This window comes from Saccostrea cucullata, unplaced genomic scaffold (genome assembly GCF_032062105.1).
Source record: "Saccostrea cucullata isolate Sc308-1 unplaced genomic scaffold, CSIRO_AGI_Scuc_v1 ctg1784, whole genome shotgun sequence".
Classification (NCBI taxonomy): Eukaryota; Metazoa; Mollusca; class Bivalvia; order Ostreida; family Ostreidae; genus Saccostrea; species Saccostrea cuccullata.
In genome coordinates this window covers 5,932-29,785 of record NW_026937916.1, presented here as the reverse complement: position 1 = coordinate 29,785, position 23,854 = coordinate 5,932, and the positions used below count along the sequence as shown (strand labels likewise).

At 31.1% G+C, this 23,854-nt stretch overlaps 1 protein-coding gene across 2 annotated transcripts; it reads left to right on the top strand.

The window, feature by feature from the left end:
• The first annotated feature begins 365 nt into the window (after window positions 1-365).
• LOC134249063 (uncharacterized) lies at window positions 366-23,854 on the top strand. Of its 2 annotated transcripts, none has more exons than XM_062731422.1 (18): window positions 366-611; window positions 1,516-1,701; window positions 1,953-2,056; window positions 2,171-2,300; window positions 2,448-2,597; window positions 2,688-2,773; window positions 3,007-3,130; window positions 4,600-4,784; window positions 5,032-5,110; window positions 6,100-6,218; window positions 6,524-6,659; window positions 8,402-8,571; window positions 8,984-9,065; window positions 11,314-11,475; window positions 20,328-20,447; window positions 21,337-21,426; window positions 22,639-22,717; window positions 23,274-23,854. In XM_062731422.1, the coding sequence occupies exons 1-18, from the start codon at window positions 551-553 to the stop codon at window positions 23,818-23,820; spliced, it is 2,610 nt and encodes an 869-aa protein (XP_062587406.1). In that variant the 5' UTR covers window positions 366-550; the 3' UTR covers window positions 23,821-23,854. The 2 variants fall into 2 exon arrangements, with proteins under 2 accessions (XP_062587406.1, XP_062587405.1); XM_062731421.1 differs by having other exon boundaries at window positions 367-611; window positions 1,507-1,701.

The following is a 23,854-nucleotide window of genomic DNA, read 5'->3' as shown; positions in this document are numbered from 1 at the left end:
TCCATTCAAATGCTCCTATGCTGTTGGATTTTATGGACCTTGTTGTTAAGATAGTCGTTAGTACATGTAAGAGAAGAAATTCATGTCGAGCAAATTGCTTTTATATAATCATAAACTACATGTACAAGGCTACGTTAGTTATATTGATGCATTTGAATTGGTGTTAACGTTCAGTAAAACGCCTTGAGGTCAGTTATGGAATACTGTTGGGGTGGGATGGGGGGTCTTTTTTCATTTAAAAAAAGACGGACAATTTTCTTTTTACACAAAAGCAAGGCAAAGGTGAATTGTCTGATCGTAATGTCCTATTTGCCTATGCTTTTTTTTTATTACAGCAGTTATTTCCTTCAAATAATACCAAACCGGAAAATGTACTGTATAAATCTCATTTTTTACTTCCTGGAAGATCAAGATTTATTTTATCTACACAAAAGTCAACTGTTTGAATTGTATAACCATTAACCAGTGATGAATAATAGAACATCATTGTGCTGCATTTGTTAACCTCTTTGATAGACCATAACACAGCGTTTATATGTAGATGTAGACCATGGAGTCGGGCATATGGATATTTATTTTGATTTTTATACCTCCATTTCAAACTACAACCGGTAAGTGTTCATTTGTGTTTCATTCTATTTAGTCAATTCAGAACTACTAGCAATGACAGTATACTATCTGAAGAGCAGACGAAATCTTCATTCTCTCTTATATATTTCCCATATGATTACTTGACTTCATATTTCCTTCTACGTAACAATTCCGAAAACGAAAAGGGATTTTTGAATAGTTTTTTTCAACATGATTAAGATCCGGGAAGCCTTATGATAAGTTTGGATGAGTGTAGGGCTTCATAACTTTAACCAACATCACATTGATTTTAGCTATTTTATGGATAAAACATTAACTTTCAATGTTTGAATTTATAAGATAAATGTTAAGATAATTAGATAAAAGAAGATAACAACACAGAATTATTTTATCAGTATATTTGTATACTTCCTGAAAACATTTACTTTATCATTTACTTCCTGTATAAGCTTAACTTAATTCTACATGTATGCTGGTTCGATGGTTGTATCTTCCCCATATTTGTCATGGTATGAAGCTAGTGATACTTTATTCTGATTTGAAGCTGGGAAATTCACGCCCACTCCTTTCCATCTCACTTATAGAAAATGATGGTTCTTTTCATGAAAGCCTTAAAATGAGACCTTGTTATTCAGCAACCGCCCAAAAGATGGAAACAAGGTTCCGGTACTCTAATTTCACTGGAAAGATTCTAAAGTATTGACTCTTCAATGTATTACATGTAAACTGTATTGTCCAAAGTGCAACAAAAACCCCACTATTTTGGATCTTACTGATGAAGAAGTTTAAAAATGAAATATTTTCTCATGAAATTGTTATGGTCTTTGATTAAACTATTTGAAAAGCACAATTTGTTTCTTTTTTTTCGTTTGTAAATATCTATTGAAGAAAATTACATATTTTGTCGTTATTTAGCGTCTTTAGAAAAGGAGTATATCTATGTTGAAAAGGAAATGACATGGAGTGATGCACTTGACTTTTGTGAACAGAATAATTCGGTATTGTCAGCTCTCAGTAAGGAAGGTATTACGTCTATAGAGACATGTAACCAAAGCAGTACAGAATTATGGACAAGTTCCTTTCTATATGCACCATATTTATCCATAATGGGTGAGACATATAGCATCGTACTGCTTAATTTGGAACAATACATTTGACTTTAAATATTTAAATTATTATTTGATTTGAACCATTATTGCATAAAATCACAACGCTTATCAAATCTGTCAAAATTCAGTTATAGAGCAATGATGGGCAATTAATCTATTAAAATATAAGGGACTATCTAAATATATTTTTCAAAATTTTGCTATTTCTTTATTTTTCACTGAAACCTTTTCTTATTTTACAATTGTTCAAAGGTTGCTTCAGAAATACAAAAAGACTTAACTTTTCAAGTTTAATGAAACCCTCTATACTGGATTGTCAAGATATGTGCTCCAATTCATCTGCATTTGCTATCATGGTAAGTATAAATACAGTGCTGTCATAAAACGTTTAACAAAAATTTTTATCTTAATTTGCAGAATGTTGCTTATTAAAAGTTAAAAGCATAGTTTAACGTCTCTCTGGATTATAGAATACGTGGTGTGCTTGTTTAGACGACAATTTCAGTTTTATGGAAAGCGAGGATGCCAAAGCATGCAATATTACATGCGAGGATAAATTTGACTGTGGAGGAAAAGATTCTATGAATGTGTACTCTGTCGGTAAAGTCCTTTTCCTGGATAAAATGTACATTGGTTATTTTGAATATTTTATATTCTTTGCACATACACTATTTGAATGAAAAGTCAATTGTTTTTATTCTTAAGAATATTTTTTTGAAATGAAATATCATAATTTTGGCATTACAGTTGGAGAAGATTTCTTTAATAAGAGACAACATCAAATTAACCCAGACTTGAATACCTCCTGTCTCTCGTATCAGTGTTTGCCTGTAACTAACGAATATTTCTACAAAGACGTGGACTGTAGCTCTGAAGAAGTCAAAGAAGCAGCTTGTAGTAAGTAAAATATATACTAAAAATCAATAAATTTCACTAAATAAAATTAAAAGTTTCCTACTCAAATTTATTTCTTTTATATTCTTCCAGGTACTTTTTTCTCTTGCACATTTGAAAGTGGAGATCCCTGTTTTCTCTCTCAAGTGAAAAACGATAACTTCGATTGGACAATTAGCGTATGTATGGTGATACTCTATTGTAAACCTCTTGTTCTAAAATTTACATTTTAGTAGGTTGTTAAATATGTATTCTAAATACTTGATTTTTACGAATAAACATTTTATCACTAATATGCTTTTACTTTTCAGAAAATTGCTTTTACAGACAACAGCACAAATATTTAGAAGAAAAATCCACCAAGTATTCTAATGAAATATAGCACAAATCATAATCTGTTTTTTTTTTTCAGGACAAAACAACAATTGGACAACAGGAAGCTTATCAAGGATCATATTTTGCATTTGTTAATGACAGCAGTGGTGATTATCAGAAGAGAAGTCGAGCATCTCTGAGGTCAAATATAGACTTTCCCGGTATGTGTTGGAGTAGTTGTTTCTTAGTCCAGTACATCCGAACATAAATAAATGTGATCAATCTCATTTGATATTTACCCCCTTTATCTCGTGGATATGATTCATTAGATTTTTTTTTAATCTATAAGGAAGTATATATAAGGTAAAGAAGGTATTCCCTATCAATCGGTCACACCCGCCAATGGAGCTTCATAAGAAAGTATGAAATAACTAGTCTTTTAGGAAGCATATTTCCTAATTCCTATTTCTCATCGGAAAAGTTTTCAATCTTACACGTACACAGTCATAATAACAATAACCTCTGTCTTAACCTACAAACAAAATCTCAAGATATAATATGCAAGTATAATACCATTTGATGGAATTTCAAAATATTATTAAAGAAAAAAAACTAGATATTTTGCTTTCTATTTTTACTTATCGTGAGGAAAGTGTCATGTTGTAAATTTTGAATTTCCCGGGTGGCAGTAAATACAAAATTTACAACATGACAACGTTGTCATGTTGTAATTACTGCCACCCGGTAAATTCAAAATTTACAAAATGACAAATGGAAAACAAGTTGATGAAACAAGAATAACCAGAATCATTTAAAGTAATCATTTCTTTGGTCAACTCATGATCAGTGATTCTGTAAGCAAATATAATCCTTTCTTACGTTTTTAAGAGTAAAATACTGTAATTTACCTGTAATTTAATTTGAATAAAAGGTTGTATCTTTTTACAGTGTGAAAATTGCAACATTTACAGAATATTTAACACAATCAAAAGCATGCCATTTGAACAAAGTTATCCAGGACCTTAAAATTAACAAAAACTGAATTAATGAATAAATAAAACTTGTACTTACCTCAGAAACTGAGTGTCTGTATCAAAGGTATTGTATTTTAAGCTAACTTTTATAAGACTGAACTCAAATTTATCTGACTATATATATGGAATTCACAATTTTTTTTATTAAGCATAAATGAACCGTGCATGTTCTAACGTAACACGGCAAGGAAAGAGACTGATTTACTCAACTGTGTCCGTTAAATAGCCTCTAACAACTGAGGAATAAAGGATAGATAAAAAAGGTCCCCTACAGGATAACTAAGTCTTATGCAAATAAAAGCATACGTACAGAGTAAATGTGACAGAATACTGTAAATCAACTTTTATTGGCGACTTTATTTCGCGATTTACCGGGATGAATGTAGTTCGCGACGATTAATTTTTTTCGCGATTAAGCCTATTTTGGATCTGTTGTTATGAGGCACATAAACATTAAAGTCCGGTTCTTCGCGGCAAGAAATATTCGCAATTACGAGGCTCTCGCTAAACCCGCCAAAATTTTTCGCACGCGAATAAAAATTGGTTTACAGCAATAACCCCAATCCGAAAAAAAAAACCCGTAAAGTATATAATTTTCTCTGTCATCAATTTTCTTCAGCTCTGTTTTAAGACCTACATCTACATTCTGCTTACAGACTTTAAAGCCAGCGATTGGTGTCTACGGTTCTGGATTTACCTTCAGAATATAAGTAGTGGTGGATTTTTAGAATTTTACATCAAGAACTGTGATGATGTTTTGTATAATCAAACAATTTCCGCCGGTCAATATAGTGAATGGAAGTATTTCGAGAATGATATCCGAGTTCAGCGAAAAGATATAGTAGATTTATTTACCATGTTTGACATTATGTAATTTTTTTAAAAAAAGATTTTAATTTTTAAAAATTTTCCATTTTTCAAAATATATTTTAAAAATCTAGATAATGCTGATTTGTACTGAGATTATGTCTGTTAATTCTAGAATTAACCCTTTTTAATTGTTTTCAATTTTTTCCCCATTTTCTAAATTTTGTTTTTGATGTCGACTTATTAACTTTGAAAAAAATTTTGGTACTCATTCTTTTCAGATTTTCTTTGATTATATTCGAGGTACCAAAGAAACAAACATTGCTTTGGATGACATTACACTTACAAAAGGAAAATGCGGTGCGAGCGTTTAGTCATTATCCTCAGGAGAAGTATTTTAATTTGCTAGCAAACCATTAGAAATTAGGAAAAGCACAAAGATTTATTAATGATTTTGCGTATTTAAACTTTGAAATTCCCCTTTTATGACCAAATAAAAAATTCAGACATCTATTATTCACTATGATATTCTCACTATTTTAAAGAAAAAAATTGTTGAAAATAAATATTCTATGAATTTATCCTAACATTATATAAATAATTTATTGAACACGTCAACAAACAACCAGAAAAAAAAGAAAAATAAACAAAAAAAAAAAAAAAAGAAAGAAAGAAAAAGAGATTAAAATACAGTAAAATAATATTTATCTCCATAAGTTGATAAACCTGAAGAATACCGATGCATATAGAAATATTTCTTGCAGAAAATCCGAGTTGCATTGGTCGGTATTTCTTCTATTATAATCGGTGCTATAAAAATAAACAAAACCAATACAAACGCAATATTCGTCTTGGCAAATTGAATTACAATTTACAGAGCTTCATCCCATTTTGTAAAGGATGAATAGTTTGAATTTCCATGTGTTTGACTTATTTTTATTTATGTAAGCCATGCTGCCTTAGGGATGGGGGTCTAACTTTTCAATATATAAAGAATACAAATAAAAGTAATTAACTATAGGGAATTATTATCATGTACATGCCATTTAACGCAGATAATGGACGGTTTTCAAAAATAAATATTGTCACCAATATTCTAAATCTAGAATAACAATCGAAGGATTCATATTCTCAATGAGTCATAGGAAAAACTAGGGTCCTGAACAGGGTGTTTGTTTGTATTTTACATTAAATTAAATTTAGTTAATTTATCATTAAATAAATATGATATGAATACCTTAATAATTTACAATTCCACAGCGTCGAATTATACTGTGACATCGTCATGTATATTATAAGACAAATAAGGACCCATTTTTACATATTTTAAACCTATATTATTGTTTTAGGAAACACATTTTCAACAGTTCTATACATGTTGGGGAATTTAAAATGTGGTTTTGAAGGAAACAAAGATACTTGTTTTGATCAAAGCAACCGTGACAATTTCAATTGGAAGATTACAAGGGTATTAAGAGTTTTATACTAGCAGTTAATGAACTTGCAACTTTCCCAAGGATAATGTTCAAAAAATGATTGTTTAAAATTATCACTCACGTCTGAATTTTAATTATACTTATAATAAGGTAATATGTAAATGTATAAATCATAATAGTTATACTTTTTGAAAAAATGATAATTGTTTTACCGTGAACATCTTTACTCCAGATTAGCAAACAGAATCAATAAAATAAATGTAATTGATATTTATTACTGATACATTTTAACTACACTTATTCCAATCAAAGTAACATTAAAATTTCTTTTGGACAGAATGGTCAAATAACTCCTGGCAGAGAAACGGGACCAAGCAGCAGTATAGAAGGAAATTATTTCAGCCACATTGATACAAGCAAAACAAGTCAAAGTAATCACAAAGGCGTACTTATTTCCAAATTTGACTTAAAAGGTATATTTTTCTTAATTTTTGCATTAAAAAAATAATACCGTTAAATTATTGGTAATATTTTCATTTGACTATAAAGGAAAACTGGAAACTAACAGCGAATGAAATAAACATGAATGTAATTATTTACAAGAAAACATTGATGTAACCATCAATTGTCGCCCGGGAAATAAATAACGCGAACAATAAAAATGAGTCTTGATCATCAAACTGCTTCGATATGTGTGAAAAAGGCATGCATCTAAATTATGGAGACGATAGTCGAGTCTAAGAACCAGATAAAGATTGAACAAAAATGATTCCCCTTTTAAACTTTGTCAATTCCTCAAGTAAATGTTGGCTGCATAAAATATAAATTGAAACCAGAAACACGCATCACCTATTTTCAAAAATGTATTTAACTTTAAGAATATAAAACACGAAATGTGTAAAGTACGTTTTTATGCGATAAGTAAAATTCGATGTTCTAAAAAGAGGGACCTGTCGTTTTTTCGATAGTAAATGATAAGCAACTCTATATATTAAATATGAAAAACATATATATTTTTTACAGATTCATTTTTTGAAAGTAAATATATTGTATATTTCGTAATTTATAAAAGGAAAGAACATTCTGAATTACAATCTTTTTGATGTTTAGAAAACCTTTAATTCTGAATAACTTCTCCCACCTTAATCCCCATATACCAACACTTTAACTTATATGTATAGAGCAGCCCGGTCCTCCGGGCTGCAATAATTTTGGCAAAACCCTGGTAATATGCAGACCTCAATAGACGGAAACGATATTTATTTATTATTTCAATGTAGAGGGATTAAAGATATCTTTAATCAACGGCTTTAAATAAATAAGAAAAATTTTATCAATTTTTTAATTTCATTTTTTTTCCATGGGACCACCATGGATTTTTGAAACCACAAAATTCCAAAGACTGATCATTTAAAAATAATATACCTACCGAAACATGGCTGAGATGTTTGCCGATTCGGCGTTAAGCAAAGTGAAATCAGTCAATCAATCGTACATTAAATTTTCTGTTTGCCAGACATACGTTTCATCCCACAACGGAGCCTACATTTTAGCCCTTCTTATGTAGATGAACTCGGATTAACTGTTTTGATAAACAGATATATGTTGCCTAGCTGTCCTTATTATAAGTTTTTCACATTTTCATCTTGTTCTCAAGTACACAGACTTTGACTTGATTCAGATTTCTCAAGCACCTGTAAATTGTTCATTATTTAATAATTGAATCAATATCTTAATCAGCTTTTTAGAAAAGTTCAGTCTTAACCTATTAATTTAAATAAATTCAACAATTGTTCGATTTTCAATTAAAACAGCGATAAAAAAAATCATATTTAAAAGAAACAAAATTTATGAGGGACTATTTATTGTGATGAAAGGATATTTAGCAGGAAATTCTGCAAATCTACACATTTTTGTAAATTCAATATTTTGGAACTTTAAAAACTATAGACAAGGTTTAAGTTTTTGCACACAGACAAATAGATAGATAGACAGACAGTCGGAGGATGTACAAGACAGGAAATGTATGCCCCACAATTTTATTTACCTTGACATTTAAAAGCAAAGCAACTGTATTTGTATACTAAAAAGAAAAGATATATATTGATCAGCTAACTTTTTGAGTACGTCTTTTGATTCATAGTGTCTTATTTCTGTACTTTATATGAAATAACAGCGAACAATAAGAAACTTTTATTTTCATTCATATTTTCAGACATCAATATAACTTTCAGTATGGAGTACAATATGTATGGTACAGACATTAACACACTAAAAGTTTACCTAAAGAACGGAAGGAATGAACGAATTTTTAGAGAAAAGGAGAATCAAGGAAAAGATTGGAGACTACTGAATGATACAAGAAAAATAGAAGGAAGATGGAAGGTATATTCCTTCAATGTTGTATTTTTATAGAGTGTAATAAAAGTTCTTTCTAATTAGTAGAATAAAAAAATACAGATGCATTTATTTAAAGAGAACAATTTTGTTCTTAAGAAAAATCAATACGTACAATGTACAGTTATATATTTCGTAAACATATTTGTCTTGTGTATGTAACAAATTAAGAGGTTGAATTGTCTGCATTGTATTTAATAGAACAACAGAAGATTAAGTTAGTTGTACATTGTATGTTATTAGAGTTGGACATTTTTCGAAACCTTTTAATTTCAAACAATGAATTAGAAACGAACTTTAGCTCGACCTTTCCTTATTTAATATTGTACGTTATTTACACCTTTTTCATTAGTAAGCTTTAATTTATTTAAACTTTATACTCATTTATTTTTATTATTAGTTATATATATCGGCAAATAGAAAAGAAGGTACTCTCGGAGATATTGCCATTGATGATATCCGGATAAAAATTAATCAACCAGGTATTCATAGTATTTTATACAATATACTTTCGAAACAGAGTAAGATCATCATTAATATACATGTATTTACAAATTCAATTGTTTGTCAAGGGGGATAAATCTTCTACGAGACTTTAATAAATAAGTTATTTATTTTAGTATTCACTAGGTAAAAGGAACTTAAAAAAATTTCTATTCTGCAGTTGTCTTTCGTGACGATCTTTTTCTTCGAAACATATCTTCACGTAATGTATGAAATATAAGAGGTTACGAACAGCATTCACGCTGAAAAGTCAATCCAAACAATACAAATCAGAATAAGAGCACACACGTAAAAAAAAAACGCGAACCTCTAAAACATCAGAGGTGGGATCGCGTGCCATGGAGGAGTGAGCATCGCCTACCTACAGGTCCCACTCGTCATATTTTCTTGTCATGATTGGGAAATAATGGGAAAATTTAAATCTGTCAACAATTCATTGTCTAAACAATGGCCTAACAATTATTATTAAAAACTTCAATTAGCATTTGACTTAATAAGTGATTGTATTTGCTAATAAGGTCATCGATCGAAGATAGAACATACGAAATGAAGACTTTAACGAGGTTTCTGAATTTTTTTTATTCATCAACATGTTTGTCAATAATCTACCTATTTTTTGAAAAAAATTAGACATAGAGCATGATCTTGCTTATCGAATCAACTGAGATATATGCATCCCTTTTGCAGGTGACAAAAGTACATTTCTGCAAAATATTATAAAAGGTATTTTTCTGAGTAAAGGAAGTTGACGATTGAATAGTTCTGGTAATTATGTTTATCATAAGCTTATTTTCTTGTTAGAAAACTATTAATATCTTTATCTTGTAAAATATCCAAATATGAAACGGATCTGTTGGACTCTGCAATATCTTTTACTTATAGTTCACCGCTTTATATCGTACCGACAAGCTAGTTTTAAGATAATCTTAAAATCATAGCTCGAAAGCCTTAACTAATTCCACAGAAGGACTTAGATTTTACTGGTGATGGACTTTAAATTTAGAACTTTGCATGGCATTCAGGGCATTTGAGAAATAAGGGATCCTCTTCGTGCCAACGCCTGTCGTGACACGGGGATAGGTATTTAAGGTTACGTCCGAAAGACCTGCCACATTTAATTCAAAGTGAAAAGGCTTGGATCGCAATAAATGAAATAGATTTCCAAAACTTATTTACACAAATTGTCAATTTACTTGCCACATCATTATCACCGAAGCATAACATCAAGAATAAGAATTTGAACACAAACCTGATCAAACGTGCACCTAGAAATATCAGGATGCATTGTGTTTTTCTCAAAACATTCCTGGCAATCATTGCCAAAATCAAGTTTAAAACCTTGCTTATTTTTCAAACGATTATTGCTAACGCCATAAAAGGGTTTATATAATGACAAAGCTTAAGCCAACTTTTATATAAAAATATTCAGGACAAATGTTATATAAAAATATTCTCATAAAATTATAGGTACAAGTTGCACAATTATTAAGCAATAATACTCATACACATTTGCTCAAGTGCAAAAGTAAATGTACCATATTAATGGGAAAAATCTTTCTCTTGAGAAACAACAAGATTGCAGATTTTAAATAAATACACAAGCATATGATCTTTTTATAGCTTTTATAAAGCTTGTATCACCGAGTTTTCAAATCATTATGCACGATATTCTGACAATATCTTTTTACGAATAAGAAATTTGCTATAGTATACATGTATTCAGTAGCAATATAGCAATAAATTATCTATTTTTAAGCGCCCGGATCGATAGATCCTAGGCGTATATTGTTTTTGTCCTGCCTGTCTCTCTGTTTGTTTGTTTGTTTGTCTGCAAACTTTAACCTTCGCCATAACTTTTGAACGATGAAAGGTAGAGACTTCATATTTGGTATGCATACTTCACTATTTCAATTCGTTCAAATGACACCAACGTCAATGACCTTGTGACCTTGACTGTGACCTACATGCTAAAAATAGCTTTTTAGAATTATATTGCCGCCCGGCACATAGTGTTTCACAAAGACATCTTGTTAGAAATGCTTTAGACAGGAAGAATGTTTAATGCATGGAAAAATATCGTTTGGAAATATTTCGATAAAGCTCACAAATTACAATATTTACATGTACATATATCAATCTTAGTTAAGTTCAGAAATTAAGAAACAAGTACATCATCTATTTTTATGAAGAGTGTACCTTCTAATTAACAATCTCATTTACGTGTAGATTTAAAGTTGAATTGGATGAATCAAAATGAGAGATGCAAAGAAAAGCTGAGCAGTTATGCGATCAATCATCAACAATTACCATATCTTCCCTGTCTCTCATCTGAATCGGTGAGATGGACAGGAATTGTTAGGCCACATATGAGAGGGACGGCTACAAATAGTGAGTTCATTGCCACTTTTGTTGAGAGTGAGATTCGTAAGTGAGTCAGAATGGTGAAATATTATCCTAATGTTACTCAACGATGACGAAAATTGGGAAATCATTTTATTACGATATTTTTCAGCTCAAGTGATTTTTATATTGAGCAATATAAATCCTGTAGGTGTTATTATTTCTTTTATTCTACCATGATTATTGCCGAGATCAAAGAAATTTAATTTCCAATAAATCACGTAAGTCATCAGATATTATCAGATCTGAAACATGTATCAAACATGTACAGCTGAAATAAATATTTTACTCTAAAATGAAATACTTACTGGTATTTAGACTCATAGATGTGTCGTCTTTTACAGTCGAAACACTGTGTAAATTGTTTAAAGTAGCTGAAGAATGTAGGTTTTTAAAGCTAAGCGAGGCAATTCCACGGACATCCCTACACCATGTTTTAACCCCGTGATCTTAGTGATAAATCAAAAAAAAATAGAAAACGGATTTGTTATTGTACGACAAGCCGTATTTTAGAGATCCTAGTTGAATAAAAATTAAATCCTTGATGTCCTGAATGATGCAGAATAACCTCCTCGGTCTCGAAATGTTGTTTGAAATGTAAAACCCTCGGCTAACGCCTTGGCTTGTATCTTTCAAACAACATTTTTGACCTCTGAGGTTATCCTGCAACATACATGAAAACGCGGACTTTATTTCTTGAACAAATGAAAAATCAAACGACAAATCAAAAAAATCGAAAAAGTTGGATTCATACAGAAATATCGCTTTCAAATAGTAATACCTTTCTCCAAGTAAAATTTTTCTTTTTGTAGTTAAAAAAAAACTTGAGTTTTTCAACATATTCTTTTGCAAATTAGACTTGAGGTTTATTGCTGATTGTTAATAAATATATATTTTTGGAATTTATTAAGTACAATAATATTATATTCTGTTGTCAAGAAAGTAATAATGATATGTGTGTAAATGCAAATCAATAGCATTCAAGCAAAATGTTACCTGAGAACAGAGGATTAATGACCTAAATAGAAAAAAACGTTTCCAGGAATAACAAGAATAGATATGGGTTACCCCATATCCAAAGATATTCGACTTTTAGATTCAATATGTTTAACGGTGTTTAATGAGTTTATAAAAATAAAACTGCACTGTCTAGTCTATATATTCGATCAATGCATACTATCTTTGCAAGATATATAACTGTATTCAGCGGCAGCTCACACATATTGGTCCGACCAAAATAATTCCATCATGATAAGTAGATACAACATTATTGTTCATGATAAGAGTAAAGTTGTGTATGTCATACGTTAAAGAAATCAAAAATAACGTCAAAATATCATTAGAAAGTCACTTTCCCCCCGAAATGCAAATAAAAAATATCAATATTCCTACGCTCGCTCCCTCCTCAGCCTTTTTTTTTTACGTGTTTGATAACAGAGAATAATTAGGTCATTCTTCGATTCATATCTTTTCACCAATGAATTGATAATACTATATCAACAATTGTATTAAGTACATGTTTATAGTCCGTTAATTATCATACAATTTGTTCTTAAAGAAAAAATTAATCATTCTAGCAGCTGTGTGTGTGTATTATTAAATGACGGAATTTTCAATCCCTAGCCTGCTCGTGTGTACACTTTGTAAACGGCTTGGTGTAAAATGCGGAGGATGGAGTCTCCACAAAACTCCAAAATGGAGGGTCAGAGAGTGCAAGGGGTGGAGCCTCTTGTGTTAGATGATGAAGGAGGTGGAGCATAGTGCTTGTCGTAAATTTAGCACATGCTTATTAGATCTGTCATCTCATTTTCTGATACTCCGTGAGAAAGTGTTAGAGTGTTACATTACCGAAACAATTAAAAAAAAATAATTTCATTGAAGTTGAGTGAATGAAACTCAGTTATATCTCCCAATCTGATTTTGTGATGACCATTTGACAGTATCTGATGACATTTGTTTATAAAGTCTTTAAAATACAAAATGAGAAACAAAGAAACAGGAAACGGTAATAAAAAAAAATAATGAACACCACATTTCATCGAGGGGAACAGCTTTGCTTATCATTTAATTTTTAACGATAACAGAGACTGACTGAAACAGAATGGCATCAAAATTATTATCTTTTGGTGATATTATATACAGATATATATAAATTGACTGATATGTATATAAAGGTGTCAAGGAATATCGGCCTCATTACAAAACACCTATTACCATCTGAAATCGGATATTGTTTTTGAAGACACTGTCCGAAATTGGAAATGTGCCGTGATGTCATTATTCACTCAGAAATATTATACCATTTTAGAAAAATTAAAAATAATTAAATAATAGATTCAGTAAATGAACTGATTGTTTTATTAGAGAACTCTGGCCATTAACTGTTTTTATTTTATTTTATTTTTTTGCTCTAAAAAGAATGAGAAACAAGCATCATGATTAAGAGACAACAAAATGAGAATCGAAATGACCTACAGATATGAGAAACAAATGAGGGGCATGCAGCCCGTGCTTGTGATTTAAATTTTGTTTTGCGATATCACAGATGCCAAGTGCACTGGAAACTGTCTGATTCACACTGCTATCTCGCAGTAACCCATGAGGTCTTGACAGATTTTATTAGTATAGGTATCAAATATCTGAAGGGCCAAATGATAAAATTGCTAAGGGCTAGATTACCTAAACTTCTAGGGAAAGATGACAAAAAATTGTCCCCTCATTTGTTGTTGATATAATTGAAAGTCATGTTACCTTTTTTTGTGCTAAATTTCATTTTCAGTTGTAATTTAATTGTATCTTCTTTTTGTGGTTTACACATACAAAAGCTTTTGTAGTTTTTACAGCAATTATGAAATATACTTTTTAATTGTTGGTAATTTGCAGACAAAGTGATCTGCGATATGTTATGCATGACATAATTATCTGCAATAAAATTTTTGGGACATACCAGTATCTAGACTCAGTAATTAATTCTGACAGACACTTTTTATCACTGATGGAGAGCTCTACAAGGAACCCAGTTGTATCCAGCTTCTAAAATGATTGAAAGATAAAACGGGCAAATGTATAAAAATTGACACAAGAGGCTCCACCCCTTGCACTCTCTGACCCTCCATTTTGGAGTTTTGTGGAGACTCCATCCTCCGCATTTTACACCAAGCCCTTTGTAAACTGTAGGGTATGTGTGGCAAAACGAGAACTGCATGGGTTGGAGATTCGGGTTCGTGTTGAAGTTCAGCATACCATTATATATAGAACTTGAATAATGTAAGTAATTTCTGCGACAAATATATTAGTATATTTCAGTTATTTTCAAAACAAAAAAGGTTTTCCATGTTTTCAGTTTAGAATTTTCCGACCCGGTCCTGATTTTCCCAACCCGGCCATTTTAAACACAAGTTGTTGCAGATGCAAATGTTAGAACAAACTATATAAAGTTCAACAGGGATTGTATAATTTTTATTAATCAGAATTCGTATTTATATGATCTAATTAAGAAAAGAAAAGTTTTGTCTGACACCGTAACTTCTCGGCAAAACAAAACGTGTTTCTCCGAGCTCGCTGGATGCGTGTGACAGCTCCATTGCACGTGTGTAGACCAAGGCTACAGGTACATGTAGGCCTATGTGTACTGTTTGTTAGGAGACTGGGTGACCGTAATGCTATGGAATCACGATATTTACAACAGTTCCATAATTAGACAGTGCAGTTTTTTTTTATTAACGTCATTATAAACACTGTTAAACATATTAAATCTAACAGTCGAATATCTTTGGATATGGGGTAACCCATATCTATTCTTGTTATAGAACTTGTGTAAATTTCGTGAGTCCATAACGTTACGGTCACCCACTCTCCTAACCATGCTAACAAACAGTACACATACCTATGTCCGCAAGACCAGTTGGCCTTGGTCTATACACACGTGCGATGGAGTTGTCAAACGGACTCCCGCGAACAGAGAATTTACGATGGCAGACAGAACTTTTTTTCATAATTAGATCACATGAATACAAATTCTGATTAATAAAAATTAAACGATTGTCAGTTTAGAAATCCCCGGCCAGTTCGGGTTTTGTTACACATTTTATAGGTACTCGCCCTATGTGTAAGTTTGTCTACACACGTGTAGGAATCTGCTCAGGGATTGAAAATTCCGTCATTTAATATACTGCACACACAGAATGATTTTTTTTCTCTAAGAGGAAACTATATGATAATTAACGAACAATTAACATGATTTTATATTTATTACAGTTGTTGATATAGTATAATCAATACATCAGTGAAAAAATATCAACCGAAGAATGACCTAGATATTCTCTGTTATCAAACATGTTTAAATAAGAATGGATATGGGTTACCCCATATCCAAAGATATTCGACTTTTAGATTTAAATATGTTTAACAGTGTTTAATGACTTTTATAACAAAAATAAAATAAACTGCACTATCTTAGTGTCGAGTTATGGAACTGGTGTAAAGAGCAATATATGGTAAGTGTCTCAATTAATTGGCCCCGTAAGGGGGGACCTATGTCGTTCTACGTCAAAGCAGCGTTATGTGACGTCACAATAGCGACGTTTGTTTTTTTTTCCGCAGACTTTTGCAACTGTGATTATAGGCATAACATTGTTATAAAATCAAAAACGTACACAGTTTACAACAAGAATTTTTTTTATCATTTATGTTTATAACAGTTTTATTTGATTTATGGAGTTTGTTAATATTAGAATTCTCTTTTGGTTGATAATTCATAGCAATTTCAGTGGTAAAGAAATATCTCCATGATATACTGACATAAAAGCGCCAAAAAATATAAGATAAAATTCAGCAAAGAAAGCGCCTAAAATCAGGGAAATTTGTTTAATTTCATGTTTACCATTTATTGTATTTCCTTGATAAAACTAACAAAAAAATCAGAAATGTACTTGTACCTGTATTTACTTATTGATTTATAGTATATGTAGATTTTATTGTATAAAGTCATTCCTAGGTTCTATTAGGTGTTGGTTGTTGACGGGGAAATTGGGGGGGGGGGGATGATTAGAATGAAGAAGAAAAGAGTTTATTTGTTTAAATTATTTCTAATCAAAACAAAATACTCGTTTTTTGCAAAATAGTTTTATATTCAGATGTTTGTCAGTGCTTACTTACCTTTTTTTTAGTGCAGAAAGGTCAATATTAATGACAAAAGAGTACGAAAATAAAAGAAAACGTCATATTTCTCGTTTATTTTATCATAAAGGTATATTTTTTCTTTGTTAAAATAAAGAGAGGGGTCATTTCTTTTAAAAAATATGAATTACAACATTTTCACACAAAGACTTTTTTTAAAATATTACCTGTTATGCATGTCGGAATTGTAAAAAATACGACAAGAAAAACGGGGTGATACTTACATTGTGCTCATTTATAATTTTTCATGCGCAATGAATTGCAATGAAATTGCCTTCATTTTAAAGATTTAAGTCATATAAATTAAATACCTGTTGATTTCGAATGTGATTTGACATTTTTGGTTCTTTTTAGCGCATATTTGGAGTAGAACAATAATGTCTGAAAATAATCTATTTTTAGCATTTCACACTGTTTTTGCACGTGATCCTGTGTAAAAATGAGCATATAGAGGTATTGTTTTTAATACCTAAAAATTAATAGCAAGTGGCCAGGAAGGAAATGTCAAAGTTTTGAAAATTTCACACAAAGACTTTTCGGACATAGGTCCCCCCTTAAAATGAATATTTTAATTTTACTTTATATATAGCTTTAATTTGTACAGCTTTATATGCGACCTTTAATGGTCATTTTCATTTTGATCAAAATGCCGGTTTTTTTTTTTTTTTTTTTTATAAATATGACATCATAAAAACCACGTTTTTCCCGCCATTTTAGCATATTTTGTTCTTCCAGAAAATATAGAGCGCAGCCTAGAACAAGCTTTATATTTTTTACCAAAAATGTATCTATCCAAAACTTATTAGTGACAGAAAAATTATGTATGTTCTACACTGCGCTCTATGTTTCCCATAAGAAAAAACATCAAGGAAAAGGCATATTTTTGGCTTCTTTGCTAGATAACAAAAATAGCATTATTTATAATGTCATTTACAGCTAGTGAGTGCATATAAATGTGACAAATATATTGGAAATATTTCTAATATAATCTCTTCTACAAAATAAATATCAATTAAACATATCTGAATGTCATTCTGAAATGTTGATTTTTAGCGGGCCAAAATTGGCTCTTATCATATATACTCCTTTCGTGAGTCCGGTCCGTAGCATTACGGTCACCCAGTCTCATAACAAACAGTACACATATACCTGTGTCCGCAAGACCAGTTAGCCTTGGTCTACATACGTGCGATGGAAGTGTCAAACGCATCTAGCGACCTCGTAGAAACACGTTTTGTTTTTTTTCCGAGAAGTTACGATGGCAGACAAAACTTTTTTTTTAGATCATATGAATACGAATTCTGATTAATAAAAATTATACAATCCCTGCTGAACTACTCAGTAAATTTTGATTTAACATTTGCATCTGCAACACAAAGGGTAGAGTCTATAACATAACCCAGTCTTGGATTCCGGGAAAATTATTTCCGGATTGGTTTTCAAATCTATAATTTTCTTGAACGCCGAACCCGATTGTATTCTTCATATCATTGACTGATTGAGGCGGTAAATCCAATCTTGACATGTATTTTATGGAAGGAATTCCGGTATGCTGCTTTGTTTTGAAGTACCTTTTTCTTCACAACAGCTGCATGAAAGGGAATTCTAAACTGAAACCGTTTTTTTTTAAAATTAAATATACTAATGTATTCGTCACGGAACTTACTTACATAATTCAAATTCTATATAACATAATATGCTGAACTTCAATACAATCCCGGTTTCAGTTTAGAAATCTCCGACCCGGTTCGGTGTTTGCTACACATTTTATAACTACGCTTCCTACACAGTCTACACACGAGCAGAATCAGGCCAGGGATTGAAAATCATTTGATATTACGAGTACACACACAGAATGATTTTTTTTTTCTCTCTCTAAGAGGAAACTATATGATAATTAACGAACAATTAACATGAAATTAATACAATTAATATTGTTGATATAGTATAATCAATTCATCGATGAAAAGATATCAATCGAAGAATGACCCAGATATTCTCTGTTATCAAACATGTTACAAAATCAAAGTGTCTAAAGCAGCGTCAAGTTTCCTCTTTGCTAAAAACAAGTCGGATAATTCCCATTAAAATTGAGGAATTTCATCAATGCACATAGTTGAGTTTCCCTTAATCCTTCAAATAACAACCAGAAACCAATGTTGCGCACAAAAGGGACCTTGTGAAGATTTATTAGTACTACATTGTATAAAGTTATGGACAATATTTTTACTCTCTTTCAACTAAATAATTTTATATATATTAGCTTTCAACATTGACAGCGCCTTCCGCTGCTCCTGTAGCTGTTTGTTCTAACCATGGATTTGATTAAAACGATTTCGCCTAGAAAATCCCATTTCTCTAGTACACTAAAGAGGAAAAAACTTAATTGCTTTCCAGTGCGTAGTATCGTCATCCAACGTCGCCGGTTTTTTTTTTTGTGTGTGTTGGGTTTACCAATTTCCCATTTCGGATGCTTGATAAACTGCCGATAATTAAGCAAATGTCCTTAAATTTTCCAAAAGACGACACAGTAGATAGTGAATAAAAAATAGGATAATGTTTACCAAAGTCTTTCTAATACTTTTATTTCGAAACAATACTCGTGTATTATTTTTAAACCGGTTTTTTTTATCGCACGTAAGTACATTAAACCATGTTAATAAAGTATTAAAATTTTGTCTATATTTTATCAAAGATACAATTAAATAGAATAAATAAATACTTGCTAAAAATTTAATCTTGCAGCGCCCACTATTTTTCGAGAAAAACGCTTTGTACATGACAACCCTCGTATAAAGAGAAAAACAGAATACAAAATATTTTTCTGTCTCTATTTTCCGTCGTCTCAAGTCACGGTTGGAGTCTGTATATATGCGTATGGAGCTCTCTCCAGAATGGGAGAAGATCGTACATTTTGGCCGTGGTTTGCGATGATGGTATTTCTCATACGTAGTATTTGTTAACTATGTACATTTTATTTTCAAACATCGAAATAAGTCTACTTTAATTATTTTGACTCTGCAAAAATCGCCGCTAGGGTCCCCGTGTGTTTACACTCATAGCCCAGACCAGCAGCAATAGCCTGTAGCTATATATCGCCACCGTCTAAAAAGCTGAGGTAGGAGCAAGCGTAGGAATATTAATATTTTTTATTTGCATTTTGGGGGAAAAGTGATCTTTGAAGAAAAAAATTATATTAATGATGGTTTTTTTACGTATGATATACACAGCATTATTCTTATCATAACAATGATGTTGTATCTACTTATCATAATGGAACTATTTTCGTCGGAACGATTTGTGTGAGTCGCCGCTGACTACAGTAATATATCTTGAACTGATATTAAGCACTGATCGAATATATTTTTAAAAAAGCTGAGGAGGGAGCGAGCGTAGGAATATTAACATTTTTTATTTACATTTAGGGGGAAAAGTGATCTTTGGAGGAAAAATTAACATTAATTTTGGTTTCTTTTACGTATGACATACACAGCATTATTCTTATCATGAACAATTATGTTGTATCTACTTATCATGATGGAACTATTTTCGTCGGAACAATTTGTGTGAGTCGCCGCTGACTACAGTAATATATCTTGAACTAATAGTATGCACTGATCGAATATATTTAAAAGATGTTTTAATTTTTATCTTCATTTAAGTGTTGAAGAAACATCCAACCAAAGTGAAGGTTTACAAGAATCTCAGTGTAAATTATGCATTTGTTTGGGTGTCCTTTAAACCAAATTCAACTAGACCCTTTGTTTGTGAAAGGAAAACTAGTAAGTATCTGAAAGATCTTAATAGTTAAAGATAAATCTTAAGGTTTCGTCAAAGGTCAACATGTCCAAAAATTTATTTTTACAATAGCCCCAAAACTATGTTGGGTACAGTATAAAGTTCAAATTTTTACAGTTTATAAATATATAATTGATTAATAGATAGAAAGTATCACTTGATAAAAAAATACTTGGAAAAAATATTGTTAAAGTTATTCTTAAAAATGCATATATTTTCAAATAATACACCTAATTAATTCCGCGCTCTTGGTGAAAACCTTTATTGCAGAAACAAAATATGTTTATCAATGAAGTGTAAGTTGGACTTGGATAACCTCTGGAAAGTTGTTTTCCCTGTTTATTTTGTCGCAAATGGCATATTTTATAGGGGCCTTGTCTTACACATGCCATGCGTTTAAAAACAGCCTTTTAGAGACCATTCACGTCCAACTTGCCCTTCAATGATAACCATATATTATTTCATTTCTGCAATGATGGTTTTCACAAAAAAGACATAATCAAGCAGGTGCATTTTTCTTTAAATATGCACATTTTCTGATACAGTTTTTTTTTTTAAATATCTTTTTAGAAATATTTGTTATCACGCAAGCGATACTTTCTATCTATTAATCAATGATATATTTATAAACTGTAAACGTTTTGACTTTATACCACACACAGTTTTGGAGCTATTGTAAAAATAAATTTTAGTCATGTTGACCTTTGACGAAACCTTAATATATTTTCTTACATCATCCTTATAGAATTAGAGAAAGGCCATTTTGTAATAAATATTAAAATACACAGATTGAATTATAATCACAAGTTTTAAAAAAAATGTACAACATATTAATGATAAGCCTACTTAAATATAGATTTCTATTTATTCCAGATATTAGTAGACCGAAGGTTTTTTGTGTGGTAATGAACGAGCATAATTCGGTGTCTAAGCCTAATCCTGTACACATAGATTCCACCAGTGGCAAGTTAAAATCTTTTTTTAGGGAATGTGTCTATTTTCAAGTGTGTTTGAGGTGATGACTGACGATGAGATCTCTTATGCAAGAATTATAACAAGTTTTTAGTACAAGAATCAAGCCCATACACAAAAACAGACACATTTCTTATGCTAAGATTTCACAGTAATTTTATGAAATTTCCTTATCAAATTTGAAAGATGTCTTATTATGATTTTTTTCGAAACTATGATAAAATATCTTGATTGTATTGACCAATTCCAGTCTGACTCACTTATTCTCTCTTTCTATAAGTTACACTTTCTGACGCAAAAAAGGTAAGATGGTACTATTTATGTATATTGTGACAAATATGAACGCTTTATCACATGTCATTCAAAGGTTATTACCAATGTTGATTTTTTTTAAATTAAGTCAAATATGGAGATAAAGGGGTAAGAAATAATAGCTTGCTCTTAAATATCTTTTCACAGGTAATGCATATCTGAAATAAAAAAAAGTCCTATCTCTTCTTTATGAAAAGTTATAAGGAAAAACAATTTTGATACGTAGGTCAAAGGTCAATGTCAAGTTTAATGGTCAAAATTCATTATGTATTTAGAAAGGTCTTTTAACAGGTAATATATATGTACATGTAAAAGGTCAAACCCTTAATCTCCTCAACCAAAAGTTTAAAGATTTTGAAAAGTGTATAAAACTTCATAGTTACGGGGTCAAAATCCAAGTGTATTTAGAAAGGTCTTGTCATAGGAAATACACATGTTTAGTGTATGTATCTCTTTTCATTCAAAAGTTTTGGTCAATTTCAAGTAATGTTTGAATTTCGAAAAAGTAGTTAAAATTCCAAGGTCAATGTCAAGGGGGTAAAAAATCATGATGCATTAAAAATGTCTTGTCAAAGGTAATAAACAGACGTAATCTAAAAGTCCTATCTTTTCTCATTCAATACATATGACCAAGGTTAAAGTTTTTGTGACAGACTGACAGAGCTACAGACTGACAAACGAATAATATTTGATGTACCATCGCTTTCGAAAAAGCGGGGCGGCAAAAATAATTCGGAGGAAGCGGGTGATTCAATACTGAAACAGAGCTATTATCCTAGATAATTATAAAAAAAAAAGATTTGGCAGTCCATCAACAAGTGTAAGTATCAACAAATGTTGAATGCAAATTATTTGCTCATATACATGCTCATTAATTTATTTTATTTGTAGATACACTTGTTGGAGTTCTTGTCGCCTGTGCTTTACTTATTTTTCTTGGCATCCTTATTTTCCTGTTTTGCTATAAATGGTATACATATACATGTATATTTACATCCACTGAATATTTCTTCTTTATTTCTTAAGAAAACCCATTGCGTTCATCACTGCATGAACTACATTAGGCATATCACCTGTACAGATTTCTTGATCAGTGGCCGTTCCATCAATGAAACTTACAAAGACGTTCGCATCATTAACACAATAATTAATATTTTTAATCCTACTTAAAATGATAATTTAAACAGATATAAATATAAGCAATAAAATGTCTTTCTTTGTTTGTTATTACTGGAATGAACGGTCGCAGCTATTGCAGACAAAATTTACATAACCCGCTTTCGCGGGTTATGTATTTTTTCTGCAACAGCTGCTTCCGTTTATTCCAGTAACAACAAACAAAGAAAGCATTTTATTGTTTAAATATCTGTACATTTAAAACTAACCATGCATCTATAAAAACGGTAACAGAAGACAAAATCATCAGTTTTAATAAAGAATTACATTTTGAATATATTTGTAATATTATTGAAAGAAAAATATGAAAAATCATATTTTTTCATATCTACCTATTTTGATGCGTTTAGGAAGAAGTCGAACAAACATCAAAATCAGCGTGATACTCCATCAATCACTACAGGTAACGCAACTTATCTGAACGACAGCGAAAAGGTTTTTATCCAAAGCAAACACGGGACAGAGAACAATTCAAAAGCAATAGAAGAAATTAAGCAGAAGAAACATCAAGGAAAAGAAAACAATTATTCTGAGCAGAATGAAGAAGATACTGCGAACGGAATGTATGACTTATCCGTAGGAAATGATTACTTTCGAAAAGAACCCGAGGAAGATTACGATCACCTCCATCAGGTTAACAATAGTATGACGTCAAAAACGGATGACCTTTACAGTCACGCGACAGGAAGCCAATATGAGTCCCAAAAGGTGATCAACGATGACACCTACGCCCATACCGTCGAAATAGAGAATGAATATGGTGCGCCAAAAATGACTTGTCACGATGATAATGAAACATATGACCATGCGCATGTGCTGGATGTCGATCCAGATGGGGAGTACAATTTGCTGCATGAAGTTAATCGAGATAATGAAACGTTATATAATCATGTATAAACCTGTACAGTATTATTCGTTGATATGAATTATT

Excerpts from the sequence above, each read along its gene's own strand:
- LOC134249063 (XM_062731421.1), top strand. The coding sequence starts at position 551 with ATGGAGTCGGGCATATGGATATTTATTTTGATTTTTATACCTCCATTT. Across the intron at positions 8,572-8,983 it reads AAATAGAAGGAAGATGGAAG|TTATATATATCGGCAAATAG; the intron begins GTATATTCCTTC and ends TTTTATTATTAG. Across the intron at positions 11,476-20,327 it reads GAGAGGGACGGCTACAAATA|TGTTGAAGAAACATCCAACC; the intron begins GTGAGTTCATTG and ends TCTTCATTTAAG.